Raw genomic sequence first — 26,513 nt, 5'->3', positions numbered from 1 at the left:
TGTTTATATAATGTTCTCAATAAAAATAAACGTTCACTGAGGCAAGAGCACAGTCAGTAATGAATGTTCTATTATGGATGTCTTTATCATCACTTTTCATCATCTTGTATTCAGCAAGGAAATTTGATGAAAAGTGACAGTAAAGATGTTGCAAATGATTTATATTTCTTAATAAATGCTGTTTTTTTAAAAACTTTCTATTCATTATAAAAGTCAATTTCCACAAAAATGCTGTTTTTTTTAATGTAAATAAATGTTTCTTGTGCATCAAATCAGCATATTTCTGAAGGATCATGTGACACTTAAGATTGCTGAAAATTCAGCTTTGCTATTACAGGAATAAATATATTTTTAAATATATTAAACTAGAAAAGAGTAAACTAATAATATTTATCGAAAGACTTAAATATTACTGTTTGTTTTTACTGTATGTTTGATCAAATAAATGCTTTGGTGAGCATTTAAGACTTCTTTCAAAACCTATATGAAACTATATAAACCAAAAATTAAAATATATATATATGAAGAGTTCAGATGCAAAGTAATTTCACTTAAATGGCTATGAAAATTACCTATTAATTGGCATTTAAGTGAAATTACTGAACTTATATATACGAGCTTGATAAAAATGATAATTCTAGAAGAAAATTTCAGATGGCACTTAGAGGCTTTTGCATCTGAACTCTTCATATATATATATATATATATATATATATAGAGAGAGAGAGAGAGAGAGAGAGAGAGAGAGAGAGAGTTACCAGGGTAAATTATAAAAATGGTTATTTTTCCTAACCATACAAAAGCAATTATTTCAAGTAGTTTTGTCACTGTTAGTTTATTGAAACAATAGACAAGATAGTGTCCATTCCAAAATGATTTAAGCTGATACAACTGGGATGATATGAAAAATAGGCCTATTAACTTCTTGTCATACCATTTTACGAACCAAGACCCAAAAACGGCCATTTCTACATTCTTTCAGAACAATCCTAACTTAATTCGCCTCACAAATTACAATGAACAAACATTAAGGTCAACACTTTAAAGTTCAACATTTTATGAAAATGTTTAAATTGGTCTAAGAACATTTAATAGTCAACATACAAAATCAGCCAATTGAAAGTGCTATCAAGAAACATCAACACTAACGAAGCCAACAGACAATATTTAGCATTACAAACCCCTAAACAGAACGTTATTGGATCACAACATGAAAACACTAAGAACAGCTCATCTCACTGTGTAAGAATAATAAAGAGGAATGCTTCAGATGTTTTGGATGTTATACGTCTGTTGAATGTTTAGTGTGTCTCGCAGCATTAGGTCCCGAAGTCGCCACAGAGCGTCAGCCATGGTCTTGTGAGCTCCCTTGCTCTTCAGCCAATGAGAGGGCAGACGGCTCTCCTGCTCCTTTGTGAGCCGCACATCTTTCCTGCGAGCTGGGGTGACACACACACACACACACACACACACACACACACACACACACACACACACACACACACACACACACACACACACACACACACACACACACACACACACACACACACACACACACACACACACACACACACACACACACACACACACACACACACACACACACACACACACACACACACACACACACACACACACACACACGACATTTGGTGAATGTCGGACAGACTTGTTAACAGTAGATAATACACAATTTTCTAATATTATTACTAATTATCTAATATAAATATTGTGTAACATATGCTATCGTTTAAAAGTTCAAGAGACTGTAAAAATATTTGTTACAAAAAATTTCTATTTCAAAGAAATTCTGGTCCTCAAACTTTTTATTCATCAAAAAAACTTGGAAAAAATGCATCTGTTTCCACAAAAATATGAAGCAGCACAACTGTTTTCAACAATGATAATAAGAAATGTTTCTTGTTGAGCAAATCAATACTTCCGAAGGATCATGTGACACTGAAGAGTGGAGTAATGATGCTGAAAATCCAGCTTTGATCACAGGAATAAATTAAATTTAAAAATATAATAAAATAGAAAACCAGCTATTTTAAAATATAATAAAATAGAAAACCAGCTGTTTTAAACTGCAGTAATATTTTACACAATTAGAGTTTTTTTTTTACTGTATTTATGCTCAAATAACTGTAGCTTTGGTGAGCATAAGATACTTTAAAAGCATTAAATAATCTTACCAACCCCAAACATTTTGAACAGTAATGTGAATGTTTATTTCCTTTATAAACAATAAGTTCATAAACCAATAATACTATAAAATAATAATAATAATAATCTTACTTGGTATTATGAAATTGTTTTATATATTATACATTGTATTTTATCATCCATAGGCTGGGTAAATCTCACTCATATTTTGCATTTTCTTTATTTTTTTTCGGTAACACTTTACAATAAGGTCTCATTTGTTAACATTAGTTACTGTATTAACTAATATGAACTAACAATGGCCAATATATTTTCGCATCATTTATTAACCTTTAAACCTTCATGTTCACGTTAGTTCACAGTGCATTAACTAATATTATTACACAGCTCTGTGGAATACTTGATTCTGATTGGTCAATCGGCGACATCCATCGGTATGTTATCCCCCAATAACAACCAAAAAAGAATGATAACACAGGCTCATCCGGGTAACTAAAGTCGGCACTTTACTTTTGCTAGGAACGTTTTTTCCTCATGGAAGTTTTGCGTTTGGTGAGCTAATAACATATTAAAACTCAAAACAATATTTTCTGCACACAACATTGATTTCGTCACGTCGGGGGGCGTGATCACCCTGTCCGGGTTTATTCTGCGATAACGCCTGGATGTACATTATCCCTTACTTAACAGATACAGCTTTTAATATTAAAAAAGATATTAGTAAATGTTGAGATTAACTTCAACAATGATTAATAAATGCTAGAAGTATTTTCATTGTAAGTTCATGTTAACTCATGTAGTTAACTAATGTTAACAAATGAAACCTGATTGTAAAGTGTTAAAAAAATTTCCTCCGATTTTTCCGGTGACATCTAACCTACCTTGCTGTCTAAGTATCAGCATGGGCAATGTTGGTCGACCATTAGAACATAATGTAAATCTGCCTTCTTACTCACCAGAGAGAGTTTGGTCCCATTTGCTGACAGTAGTGGACTCAGCACTGAGTCCTTCAATATACCTCAGGTAAGCCTCTGAGTGTAGCAGTCGCTGGGGTTTGGGTGGAGGAGCCACAAATATGGGGGTGGAGGGCTGCTGTAGAGAGGGCGTCCCAGCCTGCCCCTGTCCCGGGTAGGGTGGTGGAGCCTGTTGGCCTGAGTTCATCACACCCATCTACAGAAACACAAAGATTCAGAACGACTCGAAGTGCAGAAATGATCCCATTCAATCCAACCGTTGTTGTTGATTTTGTTGCCAGAGATAAAGTTGCATTAACATTTAGCATTCATATAAGGGATAAACGCGAAACCCTTCAAAATCAGCATTACCTGAGTCCCATAAGCACTTCCTGTTGAACCCGGGGCCATTCCATTCATACCTGTGAAAGAGGTATCAGCATACACTGAGAAGAAGAGACTTTCAAAGTAAACTGAGACCCTCAGCTCTTTCTGTTCATGTTTATCTGAGTAGATAATCCGTTCTACAGTGTTGAAACCATTCGAATCTGATCGTAGTTTATGGCATAATCCACATAAGTTAAGACATCTGAAGTCTCAAATCAAGCAAAAGGAGAAATTGAGAATTGTTTTCACACTGATGATATAGTGAGTGACCAGGGACTGTCAAGCTCCAAAACATGTGCAATGAAAGGACTGCATCTGACTCGTGTAATAAAGCGAACTTTCTGTTTGGAGAAGATCGAAATTCAAGTTGCTATTCGCTGAATGATAAGTTTTGTGTCAGGTTTGATATTAAAGCACCAATCAGTCAAACACAGATTTTCATTGAATAATGAATTACATTTTGGACTGTTACTGACACGAAACTGCAGCTCAGCTTCAGAGGAGGTAGCGTGGCCGAGCGGTCTAAGGCGCTGGATTTAGGCTCCAGTCTCTCTGGAGGCGTGGGTTTGAATCCCACCGCTGCCAATTCTGTTTTGTGGGGCAGTTGTGGCCTAATGGTTTGAGAGTTAAAGAATAAATATGTGTGTGTCGTTTGAATGGATCCAATACATCATTGGCTTTGTCGTGTGACCTAGCTTCAGCGTCAGTTACCTGCCATTTACAACTCCTCTCCTGTGGCTTCATGGGATAGTAAAGTGTCTATCGAATGTGGACTCTGGAATCTGGCAGAAGTAGTAGGTCATTTACTATGTACTTTTTACCTACTGGTTTGCGAATACTATGTATTCAGAAATACTTCAGTTTTAGCATACTGTTATTCGCATACTAGTAGGGAAGTCGGTATATTCAGATGCAGCGATACTGTGTTTAGTCCCTTTTTGAAGCTTAACTGCTCCCAGTCACTATTGCTTTCATTCTAATGAACAGAACTTGAATATTCTTCAAAATATCTGTAATACTTTATAATAAGGTCTCATTTGTTAACATTAGTTGATGTGTTAGCTAACATGAAATAAAAATGAGCAATACATGTTTAGAGCATTTATTAACCTTTGTTAATGTTAGTTAATAAACATTTTAATGTTAGTTCACAGTGCATTAACTAATGTTAACAGATACAACTTGATTAAAAAAGGTATTAGTAAATGCTGAGATTTACATGAACTAATATTAATAAATGCTGTAGAAGTATTGTTCATTGTTAGTTAATGTTAACTAATGTAGTTATCTAATATTAAAATAAATAAAATAAAATAAAACCTTAAAAATGTTTAATTTTGGGTAACACTTTAAAATAAGCTCCCATTAGAATTAGCATGAACTAACAATGAGCCATACATTTGTAACAGAATTTATTAGGGGTTGAAGCGTGTAGTAGCGCTGAAACTCTATTGCAATTGTTAGAAATTCCAAGGATCAGCATTCTCCCCAAAAAGTGATCAGGCAGACGAAACCATAGGTCGTGGAGACTTGAATTTTTGAGGGAGGGTAGTACTCCCACCGTCTACAACGTCACAAAGGTTTCCCCCGATCGGCCTGATGGTGGCGCTACAGCGATCAAAAGTACGTAATGGCTCATAACTCCTAAACCGTTCATCGCAGACTGAAGTATCTAATATAATTGAGATCCTCGACTCACGACGAACAAAACATTCAAACGTTTTAGACATTTTCTGGTATTTTCGAAAAATTAGTTTTGCTAAATAGTCCTAGGATTTTTCCCGATCGGAAACCAAACCGGTGCAGAAAGATTCTCTGGAATCTGATTGTCAATAATTATATAAAAAACAACTTTGAGTCGCGTCCGCGGCGGTGAGGTGAAGTCCGCCAGTGAAGTTTGAGCGGCTGTCAGACAAGGTTAACGGAGGCCGATCGGAAGGAAACTCGCTCGGCCTGTTTGACTCACGGCCCTCGAGGCCTGTGAGAAATTCAAAAGAAATCGGCCACCTGGGGGCGCCTTCAAGTTTTTCACGTGCATAAAGGATTGTTTATCACTCGATTTTTCGCATATGCCCACGACATTCATCATACCGCATGGCAGAACTCCTCCTTCTGAGCAACTTTGCCTCTAGGACCGCTGCTGTCAATCGAATCGCTGCTGTCAATCGAATTGTTTCGCAAACTAGTCCTAGGTTTTTGGCTTAACCTCGATAACTGTTAAAAAGCTTTAAAACATATATTACCTTAGTAAATTGCCTGTTTTGGCTTTAAATGTTTGATTTACTATGATCATGGTGGTTACAAGCTTGCTAAAGAAAACATAATACCCTTTTTACGCATGTGCTTAAAGGAACACTCCACCGTTTTTTGAAATAGGGCTTATTCACCTTCTTTCCTACATTTAGATAGGTGGGCAAATGCATTTTTGTCTCAGTGCATGCATTGTTTTAGTTTGACAGGGTCGGCGCTAGCTTAGCTTAGCATAATGAATGGAATCCTTTGTTGCCAGCTAGCATGTCCTGAGTAAAAGTGATATAAAAAAAAAAAAAAAACCACCTAATTACTTCTTGTGGCCTGCGTATTCACAACAAGTACAAATAGCGATGCAGATTAACACTAGACGATTTCCTATGCAGATATTGACTTGGGACTATATTAGGGGGAAGCACAGGTGAAGCACTGCTACTTGGGCGCAGAGATATCACGCCCAAGTAGCAGTGCTTCGCCTGTGCTTCCCCCTAATATAGTCCTTAATATATAAGTCAATATCTGCCTAGGAAATCGCCTAGTGTTAATCTGCATCACTATTTGTACTCGTTGTGAATACGCAGGCCACAAGAAGTAATTAGGTGGGTTTTAAAAAAATGTTATATCACTTTTACTCAGGACATGCTAGCTGGCAACAAAGGATTCCATTCATTGTGCTAAGCTAAGCTAGCGCCGACCCTGTCAAACTAAAACAATGCATGCACTGAGACAAAAATGCATTTGCCCACCTATCTAAATGTAGGAAAGAAAGTGAATAAGCCCTATTTCAAAAAACGGTGGAGTGTTCCTTTAAAGGCCTTAAAGCGCTTGAACCCCGTTATTTGCTGCTTGCAGCTATATTTAATCTGGTTAACGTTAGTAATACAAATACAACTGTTCATTGTTAGTTAATGTTAGCTCAGGTCCATTCAATAATACTAACAGACACAACTTTTTATTTAAAAAAATGAATGATTAAAAGTTGAAATATTAATAAATGCTTTAGAAGTATTGTTCTTTGTTAGTTCATGTTAACTAGTGCATTTAACTAATGTTAACAAATGGAAACGTGCTGTAAAGTGTTACCACAATTTGGTGTTGTTCGAATGAAAGACAGGAGGGTGAGTAAATGATGACAGAACTGAACTATTCCTCAACAGAACATTGGGAGTCTCTTGGTTTTGTCTTGGTCCGGGCAGACAGTTTGCTCTATGGTACAGGTAGCCCCTCTTGTTAGGATTGGAGAGGCAGACAGGAAGCAACTGCGAGTGGGGACGTGTGGCTGTGAAGTGGTCCTTACCCAGATACGGCATGCCAGGCATACCCCACGGGAAGTGGAGTGGTAAGGCAGGCATCCCCATGGGATGTAGAGGCATGCCGGCCATGTTAATCATGCCATCGATAGGCCCCTGAAAGGGCAGCATGGGTGGCCTGTAACTACCCAGCATGCCTTTTCCTTGGAAGAGGAAGGTGGCAACACAACATATGCATGCATCAGTATATCATGCAGTTATGAGAATGAATTCATGCACTACATGTAACACGGAAATGAAAACTACAATTAGAGCATGTAAGCTGATTTGTCATTCATGATGAAACATGAAACCCAACACACACACACACACACACACACACACACACACACACACACGCGCACACACCCCTTTTCCACAAATTGGGCACCAGAGCTGTGCTTAATCTGGCCTGTATCCACCCATTTCCACTGAAGAAAAGTGGTTCTGGGCCTGAAAAATCATCTTTGCAATGGCTGCTGGTACTTGCAATGGAAGCCAGAACCATAACATGTAAAGTACACTCTCATCAACTGCTTCGTTCTTCTCCAATTAAGTTGAGCTGGAAAGCTACTCCAGCAGCTATTTTAGTATTTAATAATATTTTGAATTATCTTTTACTTTCATATTTTCACTTCATATTTAAGTTTGTTATCAAACTATCAATTATGTTTTTGTTATTTTTTAAAATAAAAACAATTTCTATTTAACTTTATTTTTTAATTATTATTAATTATTATTATTATTTCAATTAAGTTTTTATTAATTTTACTACTTCAATTCAAACATATTTTATTTCAGCTTTTAACATACATTTTTTAAATGGCAAGTGTTTTCATCTAATATTTATATTTTAATTTATTTCTACTTTAATTCGGTTATCTAGCACTTTTTAAAATAGTTTTAGTAAACAAAAACAACACTTCGCCCTTTTATTTTTGTTATCCATCTGATAATTTTAGGATTATGCACCAAAATTTTTATTTAGGCTGATATTCAAATTCTACACTATTCTATATAAATTAATTCAATTGAAACTAAAATCATTTTAAATGCTACAAGTGAATTTAGGCAAATATTTTGGGATAAACAACCCGTTACGTCATTATTCAGCTCTCAAGTCAGTGGAAACGGATAATTTGGGAGAAAAGTCCTCTGAACCCATGGCAGAGCACCATCCCAATGAAAAAGGGGTAGTAAAGTTTCATGATTGTTGCAGTTCATGCAGTAACTCTGATGGAAGATAACAGGCGTTAGTTTAGAAATTACAGACACCAAAACATGGCAGCTTTGTGAAAGGAATGAACTGGCTGAAGATGGTGTGTTAGCAGTTAGGCTTCGTATTGCAGCTCTGTGTGTCCACCACACCTGAGAGGGGTTACCTGCCATAGGCGTCATGCTGTGGCTAAGCATCCCCATGGGGGTCGGGGGTGGTACTACCCCCATGAGCGCCCCTACTGGGGTACCTGCTCTCGGGGAGTTCTGCGCTGCTCTTTCTCGCTCCTGCTGCTCCGCTACCTTGGCTGCCCGCTCTGAATCGACCACAAAAGATAAAAACAATTTGATGTTTCATGGAGAACCTGAAGACATTGAAGACAGTGTCCATATATGATTTCCAGGCACTTTACCTTCATACTCAGCTTTCTTAGTGGCCTCAAGGTTCCTCCACTCTGTGCCCACCAGTCGACTGAGCTCTCCAAAAGAGAAGTCAGGGTGCTGGGCCTTGATGACAGCTCTCATTTCACTGCTGAAGAGGATGTACCCACTCATGTTGATCTTCCTCTTTGCCCCCTCCTTCTTCGACAAACCCTTAATGGACTTTGGTGCGGACTGTGGGAAAATGAGATGCTGATGATCTAGTCTCGGCCTTAGACAGAATGCATGTGCTACTTTAGATTCAAATCACATATAAAAATACCAAAATCACTCGCTTCAATATGATTGGCAGGATTCTATGTAACAGGACAGCTTTACTTTATAGTAATTTGCTAACTTTCTGCGGAAAAACTAGTCGCTGGAATTGAGCTAGCACTTTGTGGCAAGCCGTTCTGCTGTTAAAAACGCAAGACGAAGGTCAGTGGAATGAAAAAATGCTGTGTCATGCGCGAGAAGCTGCTAAAGAAGCGAGACGTGATGGTTAAAGATGTCAGTCTAGTGCGTGTTTACATTGAAAAACAATGGAAAAGTAGAATGCAAAAACGTGTGTACACGGCCCCTAACATGGCTTAATGTTACAATTAAAATTTCATAATGATACGACATTATTCTAGTAATTTTGAAAATATTAATAATCTAGGGCCAGATTTACTAACAGCTTGCGCCAGCACAAACCCTCTTTTGGCGTTAAAAAACTACTGTCAGGATTTACTAAAGACACGCGGTGAAAAATTCAATGCATGGACAGGTTTATTTTTGCGGCTGACCTTATTTCATTTGCATTTGTAGGAATTTCCCCTTCAGACGCAAAATTGATGGGAGGAGAGTATTTAAATTAATCATGCAAGGTGATTTACTAAGGTTTGCTCTAGTCAATTTACTAGTATTTGCACCATTATTTACTGGCATTAACTTAAATCTGACGCTTATTTGCGCTGCTCTTGATAGATTGTGTTATTATTGAAATGATCCGGCTGTGTTTATGTCCTTTTTTTTGAGTCGTCAGTAGATCAAACGCAGAACTTTCCACTCCCATCTGTGCTTTTTTGGTTTTGCGCTCTCACGCTAATTAGCCCTTTTTAGTAAATCTGGCCCTAAATCTAATAATGACCAGTTTACATGTCCCAAGTTTTTGACCAGAATAAGTTAAATAGTGAATACTCTCGCTCTTCGAGACTACTGATTATCAGACAATACAGTAAATAATACAATGACAACTTCTACGAAAAGCCCCTTCTGAGATCAGTGGTTTAAATCATTGAGGGTCACCTACTGCTCTTCCTATTGCTCTTGCACAAGCACAAACAATGGTTTTCATTCAACAACAGAGACTGCAGACCTGCGGGGGGGCGTAATGCAGCATGTCCATGTCACCGGTCAGCTGAGTCTGAAGCTGAGGCATGCAGTGAGCATCAGAACCGTCTCCATCATCATCACCCAAATCCTCCAGCTCTTCATCCGTCATGTCCGCAAACTTGGCCTCCAACTCTTCAATCTTCTTATCGAGCAGCGGAGACGGCTCCTTCTGAGGCACTATGAGCTTTCTGACAGAGATAACCAAAAGCATGAGTCCAATGTTCAATGTTGGGACAGAAACGAGCAATCCCAGCGCTATACATTAAAGTCTGTTTTCTAAGTAAATCAAGTTTTCTTTTTCTTTGGGTTACTGAAGCAACTGACCGAAAGTAATAGATTTCATCCTCGACTACTTTGGCAGACAGAGAGAAACGCTTCAGCCCTTTAAACTTCTTCATTTGCTTCTCACTCTCGATGTAGCGGCTCTCACACAGCAACACATCCTCCTCCGGCATTTCAGTTGGCCGGCATGACAGGAAATCTTTGAAAGAAGACACTGTACACTTCCCTGAGGACAAAAAACACTCCAGATGAGGGAGAAGACAGGGTGATAAGATTTAACCAGGGAAACCAACAAATCACTTCATGTAATAATAGTCCTTTCAATGTAAATAACTCAGTGGCAAAGTCAATGTATTTCAGTCAATGTTCTTGAAACCACTCAGTAATACAACTGTGATGATGGAACTTAACTTCGGGGCCAGCCAAAATACTGTTACCTCCAATACAGGTCATAGGACAGGATTCTTCCAGGTTACTGAGGAATACTTCCTTCTTGTAGAACATCTTAGTAGGTTCATGCTCGGTCTCCTCGGGATGGATGAAGATGGGCCCGAAAAAATAGGCAGCTCCATCTCGCACCCACATCTTCTCTATCCTATTACAAGACAAAATCATTTATATATCAGGAGACACTGTCATGAATCCAAGTTTGCTGGTGTTGTTGTTATTGACATCTTAGGAAGTGGCAGTTGGGATTCAGAATCTATAGCTACAATAAAATAACCAAGAGGGATTGCTATGCAACATTAAACAGTCAGTTTAGCCAAAACACTATTATGATGTTAACATCAATGACACCAAATGCAGTTTGCTCCCTTCGTATAGTATCTCCGTATCTTTTAACCAAATGCGACATCCAAGACCTCAGAGAACAGGCCAGATTTACTAAACAGGGCAATTCCAAAAAAGCCCCAATGGGAGTGGAAAGTTCTGCGCTTGATCAACTGACGACGTGCAAATTAAAGAACACATTTGCAGCCGGATCATTTACATAATGATCAACGCAATCTACCAAGAGCAGCGAAAATTAGTGTCTGGTTTAAGACATGCTTTTTTAGACAGTAAATAACGGCACAAACACCAGTAAATTGACGAGCGCAAACCTTAGTAAATCACCTTGCATGATTCATTTAAATACTCTCCTCCCATTCATTTTGTGTCTGAAAGGGAAACTCCTACAAATGCATATGCAATAAGGTCATTCGTAAAAATAACCCTGTCCACGCCTTTTCAACGTAAATTTTTCACTGCGTGTCTTTAGTAAATCCTGACAGTAGTTTTTTAACACCAGAAGAGGGTTTACACTGCCGCACGCTGTTAGCTGTTACCAAATCTTTCACATTTCAAGAAGTTTATAAAGAATTGAAGCAGTTTAATCCAAGTCTTCTGCATCGATCAATATTTATATAATAATAAAAGCCTAAATTAATCTGTTGATCATATGAATCCATTCTGAGTCTTCAGAAGACTTAGATTAAATCAATTAATTTATATGAATTACTTTTGTCTTTATGAACTTTCTGAAGTGTCAAAGTTTTGATCAATGGACTTTCAATGGAGGGACAGAAATATCTCAGGTTTCATTAAAAATATCTTCATTTGTGTTTCAAAAGTCTTCTGAGCTTGGAATGATTTAACTGCGAGTACTTGTTGACAGAACCCTTTTATAGTTCCTTTTTGTTCTTTTCGAAGCTCTACATTGTCCGTTCCCATTGGATTTAATTGTATGGAAAAGAGCAGCATGAATATTCTGCTAAATATCTCATTTTTTGTTCCACAAACAAAACGATGGCATATAGTTTGGAAGAACATGAGCAACACTGCGTCTCGTCATTGGTACCCTACCTGCCCACACGGTTGCGAACGAGCCCATGAGAGCGGATGTAGACGCAGTCTCCCACTTTCAGCCACATGTCGTTGTAGCAGAGCTGCTCGTAGTACTGGCAGCCTGGCTCGCCGTTACTGACCTCCATGGTAACATCCTCCCTCTCCTGAGGACACAGATCGACGGTCAGGCAGCATGTGTCAAAGATATTCGATATCAGTCAATATACACTGCCACAACCAAAAAAGTTGCTGTTTGGACTTAAATAGGCAAATTGACAGTTCTTCAAACCCTCATTGATGGAGTGTGTAGCTTTTCATTTCTTAAACAACCATGTAGGAAGACACATTATGGCCATATTCAAGGATGACAATTCAAGGCTGTGTGATTTTTGGTCAAGATCTTGTATTGACAAAGCAAGAGTCCAGCAGGGGCCGGTTTCACAAAGCTATTTTAGACCGGTCTATAGTGTTAGACAAGTCTAAAATTTGCTCATAGACTAGTCTAATGCAAGTTAGACTGTTTCATTAAAATAAAGACTGACTAAAATAATTTAGACCAAAAACATTAGACACCTTACCCCCAGGCTAACTTAGGTCTAAGACTCTATGTTACCTTGGCAACCAGCAGTAACAATCAGTTACATTACAAACAGCCAAAAGAAAAGGGAAAATGGCTCATAATTTAAACATTTCTTCTTGTTACTACATTCTCTGCTAAATTTCCCAAGAAAAATGTCCTTGTAACTGTTATACTCCTCCAACAAACACATATTATCCGCTGGGGTAAACTGCACTGAGCGACTGAATGCGCTTACTCGATCCGCCATGTTTTTTGTTTTGAAAAGTGTCTTATTTTACCCAGAATGCATTGCAGTGTAGTCCTACTTAAGATAGTCAGAGTCTTAAGTGCTTTGTGCAACGGTCTGATTTTGATGTCTATCTGAAGTCTGACTATCTACTATATCTAAGCCATAGTCAAAGTCTATCTTTGTGAAACCGGCCCCTGCACTGTGTAAAGTCTCCTCCAGCACATCCCAAAGACTTTCAATGAATTTAAGCTCTGGACTCAGAGGAGCCAATGTGTGAAAATGATTCTTCAAGCCATATTCAATAATGACAATGTCAAGATTCATCATGCTCAAATTGTGAAAGAATAGTTGTGAGGGAGCATGAAGAATCATTTTCACACAGAATCCAGAGCTTAAATTCACTGAAAGTCTTTGGGATGTGCTGGAGGAGACTTTACACAGTGCTGGACTCTTGCTTTGTCAATACAAGATCTTGACCAAAAAATTGATGCACATTTATTTCCATCAAGAGGTGCATTCATTTTTGGTCAAGATATTGTATTTTATTAAATGAATGTATTTTGAGTGAGTGTATGTCTTACCTTATCAATGATAGATGGTACAGCTTTACCATCCTCTACCACCTCAGGAGGCTTGTCACTCTCCTGTTTGGGTGCAAACATGGAGGCCACCCGAACCACAGGCAAGGTCACTTCACGAATGACGAACTTCACTGAGCTCAGGGGCATCGTCCACATCTTGATCTTTTTGAAGGACTTGGTTTTAGCAGAATAACGAGACTCGCAGACAAAAACGTCTTCAGGTCGGAAGCTGTCAGGCTGAAGCTTGAAATACTCCTGAAATACGGGGTTTTATCAGAGAAGATTTATAATGTTTTTAAAACATATTAATGTAAAAATGTATTTTGTCTTATTGGGAATGTGTTGGACTCATCGCTGAATGATATTACCTTCACAAACATGACGACACATTTGCCCATTATTTTATTGACAGGAATTTTGTTGTAATAGTCGCTTTTGAAAACTTCTTTCTCAAGAAATTTGCGTGTTGCAAGATGAAATGTTTCGTTGGGTCTGTAGAACCAGCAGCCATAAAGCCAGTTCTCTCCTTCATGAAAAGATACATAGTTTAAAGCTATACCACAGTTCAAAAGTTTGGGGTTGGTAACATTTTTTTAAGTTTTTGAAGGCTGCATTTAAAAATAAGTAAAAACAATAATATTGTGAAATATTACAACTTCAAATAACACTTTTCTGTTTCAAAATATTTTTTAAATGAAACGTATTCATGTAATGGCAAAGCTGAAGCATCATTACTCCAGTCTTCAGTGTCACATGATCCTTCAGAAATCATTCTAATACGCTGATGTGCTGCTCAAGAATCATTTCTTATTATTAGCATTATCATTATCATGCTGCTTTTTTTTTTTTTTTTTTAAACCATGCTAATTTTTTTAAAGATTCCTTGATGAACAGAAAGTTAAAAAAGAACAGCATTTCTTTGAAACAGATTTTTTGAAACATGATATTTTCCGGTCACTTTTGATGTATCAATTTCTTTCATTTAAAAAATAAATACAAATTCTTACTGTTCCTCAAATCTTAACAGTAATGTATATTCTCAATCAATAGTGTTATGAAACAACATAAATGCATAGCACATGTTGACAGCATGTATCTAATGATTTCTGGATGTAATACCTGCATCATCCTGCCACAGGCGCTCTATGCAGACGATGTGCGGCTGCAGGTTTGGTTCTGTGGGCTCCACATAAACATAGTCTCCCACATGGTACATGTTGTCCTTGAAGCTGCAGTCCTGGCTGTAGTTGCGCTGAAGGACTCCCTGCCATCCGCCGCCTGCTGTGTCCTCACTCTTCTCAGCCTCTGGAGATCAATGTCGAAACATTAAGAAGAGGCATCTGCACCACAGTGCAAAGTTTAGGGAGCAAAAACTGTGTCTGAACACAGGAGAGAACTCCCATAAATGATTGTTTTGTGTGTATGGAATAAAGGAGTCACTTCCAAAATTGTGATGGTTAATAAAGGCTAAATATTTATCCTGTTTGATTATGGTTTGTGGTTACAAAACGTTTGTCACTTCTGTAAATGGGTCAATGGTAAATAAGGGTTTCTAAGATAAAGAAAATTCTTTTTTTTCTTTTAAAAAAAATCCATTTTAATACAAGCTCTTAGAAATGTACTATTTTTTTCATGTAGGTCATATGGTTCTGAACTGCCATTTTTAACTGTGCCAAGTAAAAAAAAATTTCAAAGTGAGTAAAAAAGTGGTGTAAACATCAAGTATAAATTAATTACATATTTTTCTTAAAACATGTGAGAGTACACGTCATTATTATCAAAACATACCTTTTTCAAGGTAAAATGTTTTTTTCTTTCTTTTTTTAAATATCATGAAATATTAATAAATATTTCACTTGAATTGAAGGATTTCACTTGAATTCGAAAAATTTGAATTCAGAAATTGAAAAACATGCTTATTTTTTCAAACAAATTTTTTCCAAAAAAGAAATATAAATTTTTAATTTAAAAATATGATTAAATTTAATATTTTATTGACCGTGATTTGGCAGATTATACATAATATTATATATAACCAATATACATAAATGTAAATGTTTATATATGTATACACTGTATAAGTACTTATTTATAGAAATGCTAGCACTATATACAAGCAAAAAGTACTATATATATGTATTTCACTTAACTCAAAAAATGTATTCAGAAATTAAAAACATGTTTATCACAGAAGAGGTATGTTGAAGTAATTGTATGAATTGCATTTTATGACGTATTTCTGAATACATAAACCGATTGAAAAACAACCGAATACTACAGGAACGGTACCTTTTTTCTCTTCTTCTCTCTTGAGTTTATCCTCTTCATATTCTTTGGGCAGCTTCTCTTTCTTCTCTTTCTCCACGTCGCTGTGCAGGTGTTTAGTGGTGTAACTGAGGGCGGGCGTCAGCAGAATCTCTCCGTTCTTACACAGCTCATCTCTGATCCGGATGAAGAACTGCTGGAGCTCCACAGAGTCCTCGAAGATCTCAGAGTCCGTCCTACCACACAATTTAAACATTTTTAAACACAACTCTTTACCTCTCCAGGTACAAAAACCCCAAGACAAAACGAGTACATGAAGAGCATCACCTGTGCAGACGTCTGGCTTTCTCCAAAACTTCAAACATATGGTCCTGGAACACATCTAGCCTCCTATAACGGCCCTTATCCACGTTAGCTCTGATGATCTCAAAGTTCAGTGGAGTCTTATCGGAATTGTTAGGATCAACAGCTGGAATCTCCGCCAGTGAGTCACTATAGCAACGCCCCTCGTCATCCTGGTGGCCAAGCACTGAGACGAAGAGATTGCGGATGAGCTCCTGGATGAGCCGTGCAACATCTGGGACATGTGCGTCGTCGCCGCCCTCCAAGTCTCTCCTAGTCTCCAGAAGCACTTTGTGAAGCACCAATGCGTCTTTGTAGATCAGAGATTCAGGCTCGTTATAAGTGCAAGCGTTGTTGAACATCAAGACTAAGTCTTCCACCAGAGCATCAACATCCTGGTACTTGTTGGCCAGCATGTGGCTCTTGACCTTCTCCATGTCTGTGGGTTTCTTGATGGCCACATAGTAGTCTGGAAGCTCAGCGCGGGACGGGAGACGGAGGAAGATTGTGCTAAGGCGCCGTCCACGCTTGTCAGTGTAGTTCTTCACTGCTTCATAGAGCTCGTTGAGTTTCTGTTGGAGAGGGGTCAGGTACTTGGACTTTTTAGGAGAGATGCCACTCTTCCCTGGAAAGACAGTGGCACATGGTCAGTCACAGCTTCTCCTAAGAGGACTAGTGAAAACCATAACTCCTGAGACTTCCCTCCAAAAATAAGTTTTTAAATGTTTAACATTTTTAAATGTTAAAGTCACCCTGTGGTGAAAATCAAGCATTTAATGTCTATGTGGTGGTTTTAATGTGCTTTAAGACAAACCATGTGTAAATTCATAAGTCGACACCATTACTGAGCATTTTCACTTTAAAACTGCGGTGAACTAAAGACAGTCTCAAAATCGTGGTTTGAAATCGCTGGTGTTTCTGACAACACAAACTACCTTGTAACCAATCAGATCAACGTGTGATCGTCAACGAGTGGATCTCTGAGCTGAGTGAGTGAGTGGAGGCGGGGCTCATTTGCATATTCATAAAACTGCATATACTAAATGAGGCAAGGGTGTAGAGTTACATTCAAGCTATTTTAAGGCATGAATATTTTTTTTTCTCAAAGAAATTTTATTTTGGTGATCAGAGATGAGTTTTAAGGGATGAAATTAATGACTAGAGGCGGACTTTAAAATGACATGGCACTGTGTACCACAATGATTATTGGCTCTGTGATGAATGCTTTGTTCTGTTTCTGTAGGTCGCTTTGGATAAAAGTGTCTGCTAAATGCATAAATGGAAATACATATTTTTTTTGTTGCAAATGATGAAGAAAGTAGGAAAGTTTGAGAATTTAGTTTTGGGAATATAATTGTTTTACAATTCCAAGTGGTGTAAAAATTACACACTTCCAATTTAAATAGGATCATACTGCATTTTCTGACTCGTTGTGGTAGAATTGATGAAAAACTGTCCAACAAAGAGTGTCTGACAAACATGTGTGTAAGTTTAAAACTGGACAACAAACCCCAAAGTAGGGCTGCACGATTTGGGGGAAAAAATCGAAGTGCGATTTTTCTGATTAAAAAAAACGGTTTCTAAACATACTAATTTTCAGCTTGGGTGAAACGATATCCTCGTCATCCGGCGGTGGTCCAAGTTCCCTTCGTTTTTCTCTTAATATCTTCTCAAGAACGTTGGCGTCATTGTAAACCTAGAGTCAAACCAAATAACAAGCTAGTCATGAAACGTTAGTATCATAATCCCTACAACAATGAAATTCTTCAGAAAGCTCATTTTCATGCTCATTTACTCGATCCCAGTGGTGCCCCAATCCAGTTCCTGGAGCTCTACTGCTGTGTTCCAGATTTTTCCCACCTCGTTCTTAGATATAAGCCACTCAAAGTTGGCGTACATCGATCAACCCCCACCTTAGCGAGATGCGTCACTTCTAAGAAGTCCTGCTTCCAATAAGCATGAACGTAAAAACAAACTTTAACATCAGACATTAAGTTTATGTAATAATACCTTTGTTTTTGCTTTTGAAAGCAATTTTATGTTGTTTTATTCAGTTTTTGCCATAATTGACACAAAAACACAATATGCTCTTGTTGTGTCGTGGCAACATCATGTGGTCAACATGTGAACCTGATTGCCTGGAACTCACTGAGGTCTGAAGTAGGACATTTAATTTGGGATTTTCCCAGCATACCTACCTCCAGCCCTGCTCAACACACCTGTCTGTAATTATCAAGTGCTCCTGAAGATCTTCAGGTTCTGGTTTGATCAGGGTTGGAGCTGAAATTTGCAAGAAGGTGGATCTCCAGGAACAGGATTGGACACCCACGCTCTATACGGTCTTTCCAAGCTTATTAGTGACCCTTAAACTCACTTGAGAGCCTTCTTCATTGTAGTGACGGGCATTACGGAACATCAGCTTCATGTCCTCCATCATGGAGTCCTCACTGGGGTATCTGTCAGAGCGGATGTTGTGGTCTATGGTCCTCAGGTCCATTGGTTCCAGTATAATCTTGTAGTAGTCTGGGTAGTCTTTTTTTGAGGGCTTGACCATGAAGAGGTCGCAGAGTCTCCGTCCTGTGCCCATCTCCCGAGCCTCTGCCACAGCAGCGTACAGAGCCTTCATGCGGTTCTTCTTTGTGTTCTTCTTATGGCTGCAAGAGGTGATGCGTTAATCATGCGCTAGAACTGCCCCTCTTGCAAAGCGTGAATGTCCCAAATAATGCCCTATACACTATGTACTCAACTATGTAGTGCCATAAATGCCAAACATATACTACCAGTGGTTCACTAATGCTGTAAATGTACCTATTTAGTATTTAGTATTGGGGTATTTAGTCCTAATTTGTAAGTCGCTTTGGAAAAAAGCGTCTGCTAAATGACTAAATGTACCTTTTGCGCTTGACGCTTCCGCCATCAGAAAGCGTGGATGAGAGCATACTGTCACCATCTTCTTCATCTCTCCTCATCAGTTCTTTCCTCTTCATCTGAAGACACACGTATCCATAAACATAAAGTGAAGACAAAACGGATTCTTTCTGGATGCCACACGTTGGGGGAACATGTTTAATAGTTAATGTGACGAACTGTAGGTTCATTTGGGGCTGCATGATAACGGTTAAACCGATAATCACGATTTAGGAGAATGTCAACTCATATGCATGGCCTAATTTTCTTCATCTAGTTTCCTGGTTTATTATATTTGGTCTATCATATAAATAAACACATTCTACATTATGAAAACTTGCTTCTCTCAAAATCTAAACCTGTGAAATTCCATATATTTCTGTAACTTCAACAATTTGCGATGATGTTAATGTTTTTCTATTAAACAACAAAAAATATTTATTTTAGATTGATTACAGTTTATCACTGAGAAGGATTAATTAATAATAATAAAAAATATAATATGCAAATAAATATTATTACATAAAAAATTTATATTATATTTAATAATAAAACATTTGTAAATATTTTATTTTTAGATATTTTTCACGGTATAAATGTACAGATCCCACACATGACATTATGGGTAAAAAACAAGATATTGTTTAAGAACGAATTAATTTGTGGCCACATTATACTAATTAATTGTGGTCATTTCAAGGGAGCGAATTCTTAATTAATGGCTACAGTATCTATTTTTTATTCTGCACGTCATGTGCGGGGCAAAGCACAATCATTCATTCTAACTGCACTGCCTATTGAGTCACTGTAATTCACAGTCATTTATAACACGTCACTGAGTGGAAAAGATTTATATTACCTGCAATATTTGCTGCAACTTCAGCACGCGCTTGTAGATTTGAGAGTTGGGAGCGTTGTAGCGTTTCGCGTTCTCAAACATCAGGTTGAGGTCTGTATCTATCTGTTCCACACTTTCATACTCATTGTTCTTCATCTTACTCCTGAGGAGAGATAAAATACATGTCATCCTCTGTTGAAAACCGAGGAGCGTCCGACTGTCCTACTGCACCTTATCTGCTGGAGGGAGATTGGATGGCTGATCTGATGGAAGTAGTTGGGCAAGTCTTTCCTGGAGGGCAGCTGAAAGAAGGGCTCGGCTAGGAGCTGTCCCTGGTTGTTTCTGCCGCCCCGCACTGCCTCATACATCTGGAAGATGGGGTTGCACATGTCCATGCTGGAGTGCAGGCTATCGGCCTCTGACTCGCCTTCATCGTAATGAACAGAGCCTTGAGAACATGGAAACAGTCTTCTGATTAGCATAGAGTAGGGATGCACCGAAATGAAAATCCTGGGCCGAAACCAAAAATTCTGGATGCACTTGGCTGAAAACCGAAACCGAAAATTACTTTAAAAAAAAGAAAAAAAAAAGTTTAATTTCTTATTTAAAATTAGTTTTTTTATAATTGTATTATTATTAAACTTTTTAATTAAATTCAATCATTTAATTTGACTTAAAAAAAAATTAAGCCAATAAAATAAAATAACCCTACTTTTATTTCAAGTAACAAAAACTGGACAAAAAATAGGCCTATATTAAAATAATATAAAATATCAATATATTATTCTTCATTCAGTTCTATGTGGGGCGGGGAGGAGGGGCGGCATATTTTCTGCCTTTTTTCTCTTTCGGCCAAAAACCAAAAATGCCATTTCCGGCCGATAATGTTCAGCAGCCGAAATTTCGGTGCATCCCTAGTATATAGTATATAAGGCAAATTCTAACATAATATATTGATGTTACATCTCTGTCTTCAACAGTGCTATTACCAGTTAGTATGGCATCCTCTTCACTCTCTGAGCCGTACTGTAGAGCAGTAGTGATGGAGGAGAGTCTGTCTCCTTGTGCAAACCTTCTGTTCCTGTTCACAAACACCAGAGCAAAACAAACAATACAAGTCAAACTTTACAGAATATAAATGTTTTAGTTTGTAGATAAAAATCATTCATTAATTTAAAACCCACACATTAGAGTGGGTAAATAACACAAACCTTAAAAAAACATGGTAGCACAATGATACTTTTTATATAATTTGTACTATATTAAAATGGTGCAAATGTAAAATTACGCAAATGCAAATATTATATTGCCAAAAGTAAAAAAATGCTGCATGTCATAAAACTAGCGCATTTCTTACAATTTAATTTTATATTATTTTATGATATTAAAATGTAATCCAGGATTTGTAATCCACATAATGTAATCCATAATTTACCTCATCCTGGTCCTGAAAACTAATATATTTAATTCAATGCTATAATTCTATTCTATATACTTAAGCTAAAATAACTAACTAATAAAGTGCGTTATGATAATATGTAACACATAACACAACTTACCTGATCCTGATGCTACTTTTATTATAATATTAAAATGTAATCCATGATTTGTAATCCATAAAATGTAATCCATAATTTACCTCATCATGATGTTGAAAAGTAATATATTTGATAAAATTCAATAATTCTATTCTATTTTACATACTTAAGCTAAAATAAATAACAACCCAACCCATCCCATCCCACCCCCTCTTATAACTAGGGCACAGTACTTACATCAATTCATACTATACCAATCCTGCTGATTTCAACATTCAAACACAAAACACTCAATCATACACAAACTTATACGCACGATAATGTTTATTCTAGCACGCGCACGCACACACACACACACACACACACACACACACACACACACACACACACACACACACACACACACACACACACACACACACACACACACACACACAACCTTCCTTCTCCACCCTCATGGTAATCTATCTCCAAATTTATTTATATAATTTTTTTTTTTTTTTTTTGTCTTGTCAATTACTGTTCTTATTTGTTTCATGTTGAATGTGTGATACAGGCTTTCTCTCTATATATTTTTTTTTATAATATCAAATAATCATTGTATGCTGTACGCTTTGTCTTTTACACTTTGTTTGGGTTTTGTATCATGTGTGTGGTGTTGCCAATATTTGTATAACACTTATTGAAAATAATAATAAAAAAAAAAAAAATAAAAAAAAAAATAATAATAATAATAAAAAATAAAAAAAATTTAAAAAAAATAACTAATAAAATGTGTTATGATAATATGTAATCCATAACACAACTTACCTGATCCTGATGCTAGTTTTAACAGGTTCTGCATGTTCAAGCTCCAGTTTTCTTTGTGCAAAGATCTTTTTGATGGTGTTTGCATCCTGGAAATTCATGACTTTACATTATATATGTATATATGTATAGATATTACACACACAACATGGCATTATAGCAAATATTACAAAATGCTAATCAGTATAAGTCTAAGATATTATATAAATTGTATACAAATGTAAACAGAATTTCCGTGACACATTACTTTAAACACTTGTGATCCGGGTTCATTGTAGGTTTTGGCATTTTTGACTAACAAGTCAACGTCTTTAGCCATATGGTTTACACTTTTATAGTAGCACATCTAGGGGAAAACAGACACAAACTTCAGTGTAATTCGATAATAAATGGTGATAAGCTGTAATAGAATATGATCATAATAATACGATACCTGTATTCGGTGTGCAACGATCTTCAGATCTATTGGTTCTTTAATAATAGCATAATAATCTGGATATTGCTGAAAAAGAATGTTCAAATGTTTAATTAATAATAATAATATAATATGTTTGTGTATGTACTCAAATGAAACTGAGACAACTACCACTTTAGAGGGAAGTCTCTGGAAAAGTTCACTGATGAGACGCCCGTGTTCTGTGTACGTCAGCACAGCATCCAGAAGCTGCCCGAGAACTTCCTTAAGGCTTGAGACGGACTGTAATTAATAACAAAGCAGAATTAATTCAACTAAAACTCTTCTGAATAGGTCCTAATCATCCCTGGTGACAGACACAACATGACCGTCAAGATCTGCGACCTCTGACCTCCTCCTCTGTGGCCCCTCCAGGGGTTTCCTGTGTGTCGTCATCGTCATCATCTTCATCATAGTCTCCTCGCTGCACAAACTCGTTTTTGGTGCGAATGTACAGATCCCACAGTTTACAAGCCGCTCTGTACTCCGGAGTTTCTGGCTGCACAGGAAATTTTGATTTGTATTTATTTATTTTTTGCCATTTGTGAATTTCTTATTTAAATGATTTGGTAGATCTAAAGCAATAATCATCAATATTTCAATCTCACATTCTCAAACCTATTCATGGCACAATAATTAAAACGATATACAAATATATTTTATATATACACTACCGGTCAAAAGTTTAGAATGATTAAGAAGTCACTTACACTCACCACATCTGCATTTATTTGAATAGAAATACAGAAATATGATTAGAATTTAAAAAAACGGATTTCTATTCTATTATATAGTAAACTGTAATTTATTCCTGTGATCAAAGCTGAATTTTCAGCATCATTCCTCCAGTCTTCAGTGTCACATGATCCTTCTGAAATCATTCTAATAAGATGATTTACTGCTCAAGAAACATTTTCAGAATTATCAATGTTTCTTATTATCAATATTTTTTTGTGGAAACCTGTAAGTTTGGGCTGTGAGTTTTCTTTTTTAAGAAATTCATATTTTTATTCAGCAAGGACGCGTTAAATTAATCAAAAGTGACAGTAAAGATATTCATAATGTTACAAAAGCTTTCTATTTCAAATAAATGCTGTTCTTTTGAACTTTCTATTCAACAAAGAATCTTAAAACATATTTCACAGTTTCCACACAAATATGAAGCAACACAACTGTTTTCAACATTGATATTAAGAACTGTTATAATAATAATAATAATGCACCAATAATAATTAGGCAGCACATCAGCATATTAGAATGATTTCTGAGGGATCATGTGACAGGAATAAATGACATTTTAAAATATATATAATTTTTACTATATTGATGCAGCTTTGGTGAGCATGAGAGACTTTTTTTTTTTTTATGATTTCAAGCATTGGACTGCTAGTGTAAGATAGATACGCACTTTGTAGTACGTCTTGGCATTGTTGAATAAGAGCTGAAAGTCGGCTGTGAGCTGCTCAACATCATCATACTCCTCCATCTTCAGCTTCTGCTGGATCTTCATCATGTCGATGGGCTGCGACACCACATCATAGTAATCCGGCTGGTTCCTGTGGGGACGCATTGCATGTCTTATCCACTGTGATGTTAAAACTGTTTAAGTTTTAGATATTCATATAACGACTGGCTCGATCTCTCGTTTGTGACTGACCTTCTCTTTGGTGCTCTGATGAAGAGTTCACACAGCATCCTGCCCTGATCATCCTTGTAGTCTCTGATAGTGTTGTACAACTCATGACACACAGCAATCTGTAAGGAAAACAGATGACACACTAGAATATGCAATATTCCTAAAGCAGATTGTGAAGTCACTTGATCTGGAAGAGATGGATCACATCAAATGTGACAGCTGAGGGATCATCAATATGCACTGCAGTTAGTGATGTCAGAGAAGTGTACTGAGCTCACAGGGTCAACAGTGGGGATGTTTGTGGTTCTTCTCCTCTTCCGACTGGTTGAAGGTATGGATGTTGTCTGGCTGTCCTCAAAATCTCCTCCGCTCACACTGCTGGATGGAGACGTGGCTCTCCGTCGCTTTGAGCCCATTGTAAACGCTAGAAAAGAGATGTAATGAGTCAAATAGTTCACTTTTAGCTTATTTAAGATCAAACTGAAATATAGCTCCTTAAATATATTTTTTATAAACTACTGCTGTTGAAGTAAAGTTGTTGCACAGTAATACTACTAATTTACTACCGGGGTAATAACAGAATTATGTGATTAAGAGCAAACCACTGATTGCGCCAAAACGTTATAGTCACACAGTTACTAATAATAAGATACAACTGTGGTTATTTGATATATACCAACACTGTTATCAAAATCAAAATAAATAAAATGAAAAAGATTCTGAAAACTCTGTTAGAATGAGATCAAATATGAATTTAGAAATATTTCATAATAGTAACAATAATTGTAGTAGCTGATATTTTGGTGGAAACTATGCTTATCATGGTAAAGGGTCAGTAAACGAACATTTTCAAATCAAATTTAATAATGTATTTATTAACAATAGCCATAAAGTATTGTCATTGGCTTCGTCGTGAATTAACAGTAATCCCACAATACAGTAATACTAGTTAGTGTCGTTTACTAACAGAATTATGTCTAGACGCCTATTTACCAGTGTTGCGTTTATAAAAATGGTAGCCATAGTTAAAAAAAAAAAAGAAGTTATTATAGTTAAAAAGAAAATGGCAACTAGTATTAATCACCACCATAAAATAAATAAATAAAATAAAAAATAAAAAGATTCTGAAAGCTTCTAACACTTATTGATGGACATTCCTTAATTATTAATACATATTTTACAGTAATTTCATCTTTATAACTGAATATATATGTGGAATATACGGGAAATTGTTTTCAAATCAGTGCATGTATTACAAGTTAGGCTGTAAAATCGATATGTGTGTGTGTGTGTGTGTGTATATATATATATATATGATCATATTTATATATGTTATATATATTTGTGTGTGTGTGTATATACACACACATACAGTATAATTATAAATATATTATGTAAACACAGACTCTTATGTTATGATGCGATTAATCGATTTTACAGCCCTAATTAAATAAGCATTTAATACAATTAATTGATTATTGTTGGTGTAGTAGAAAATTAGCAGTCGTCCTAAAGTACAGTACTGCTTGTTAATACCAGCTTACAAACAGAATTAGTGGCAACTGATACGTGTAAACATTCATGTGCCATTTAAGAGAAAGATGTCCACACTTTTGAAAGTATGCAGATATAGAACAACACAAGCTGCATATCAATAGTCTTCTGCACAACCCGGATTTTTATTATGCTGTTATTACAATAGCACCTCCAACATGAGTGATGTGCAGCTGTGAGACAATGCGTGAACCTGTGATCAGATGCATTTATTATCACGTCTGATGATCACAGCCACTTCAGCAGTGCGATGATGATGATGATGACGATGATGATGGTGGGACCGTTATGTGTCTGCAGACACAAGCTGTGTGACACATGCATCAGCACAGGCGGATAAAAACAAAGACACACACACACATACATTTACACACACGCACGCACGCACTGGGCCATGCAACACTCTGCGTGATGATGCTCGCGCTTTATTATAGCATGAACGGCAGATATTGCAAACAATACACAGAGCGCGCGAGGTGCAGGCCTTACCGTCCGTGTCTGATCAGCTGTCTCTGAGAGCTGTCTGAGGACTGACACACATTCAACAAGGAGGCTGAGTGATTTATTAAGAAACTGAGGGAAAAAAATTAACCCTTTACAGCGCGAGAGCGGA

The 26,513-nt window shown here is 36.9% G+C and overlaps 1 protein-coding gene across 6 annotated transcripts; it reads right to left on the bottom strand.

The window, feature by feature from the left end:
• Window positions 1-819: 819 nt before the first annotated feature.
• On the bottom strand, window positions 820-26,513 carry pbrm1 (polybromo 1). Of its 6 annotated transcripts, XM_082156359.1 has the most exons (31): window positions 26,390-26,513; window positions 26,094-26,207; window positions 24,625-24,770; window positions 24,368-24,465; window positions 24,119-24,266; window positions 23,063-23,209; window positions 22,843-22,953; window positions 22,690-22,758; window positions 22,504-22,602; window positions 22,260-22,345; window positions 20,901-20,992; window positions 20,143-20,359; window positions 19,933-20,074; window positions 19,059-19,153; window positions 18,541-18,820; window positions 17,757-17,862; window positions 16,152-16,791; window positions 15,849-16,060; window positions 14,679-14,864; window positions 13,928-14,085; window positions 13,560-13,814; window positions 12,188-12,333; window positions 10,780-10,937; window positions 10,385-10,568; window positions 10,044-10,248; window positions 8,677-8,878; window positions 8,431-8,580; window positions 7,057-7,212; window positions 3,495-3,544; window positions 3,126-3,339; window positions 820-1,439 (listed from the first exon to the last, which is right to left on the bottom strand). In XM_082156359.1, exons 2-31 carry the CDS (start codon window positions 26,107-26,109, stop codon window positions 1,267-1,269), a joined length of 4,941 nt encoding a protein of 1,646 aa, XP_082012485.1. In that variant the 5' UTR covers window positions 26,110-26,207; window positions 26,390-26,513; the 3' UTR covers window positions 820-1,266. The 6 variants fall into 6 exon arrangements, with proteins under 6 accessions (XP_082012485.1, XP_082012486.1, XP_082012487.1 ...); XM_082156360.1 differs by lacking the exon at window positions 26,094-26,207 and having other exon boundaries at window positions 26,390-26,509; XM_082156361.1 differs by lacking the exon at window positions 26,390-26,513 and having other exon boundaries at window positions 8,515-8,580; window positions 26,094-26,294.

The sequence above is a fragment of the Leuciscus leuciscus genome (assembly GCF_965113295.1).
Source record: "Leuciscus leuciscus genome assembly, chromosome: 23".
NCBI classification, from domain to species: Eukaryota; Metazoa; Chordata; class Actinopteri; order Cypriniformes; family Leuciscidae; genus Leuciscus; species Leuciscus leuciscus.
Note: the sequence above shows the minus strand (reverse complement) of the source record. Positions and strands in the feature narration are given on the sequence as shown.

Excerpts from the sequence above, each read along its gene's own strand:
- pbrm1 (XM_082156359.1), bottom strand. Across the intron at positions 23,210-24,118 it reads ATGCCAAGACGTACTACAAA|CCAGAAACTCCGGAGTACAG; the intron begins GTGCGTATCTAT and ends TTTCCTGTGCAG. Across the intron at positions 22,954-23,062 it reads GAGGGGCCACAGAGGAGGAG|TCCGTCTCAAGCCTTAAGGA; the intron begins GTCAGAGGTCGC and ends TATTAATTACAG.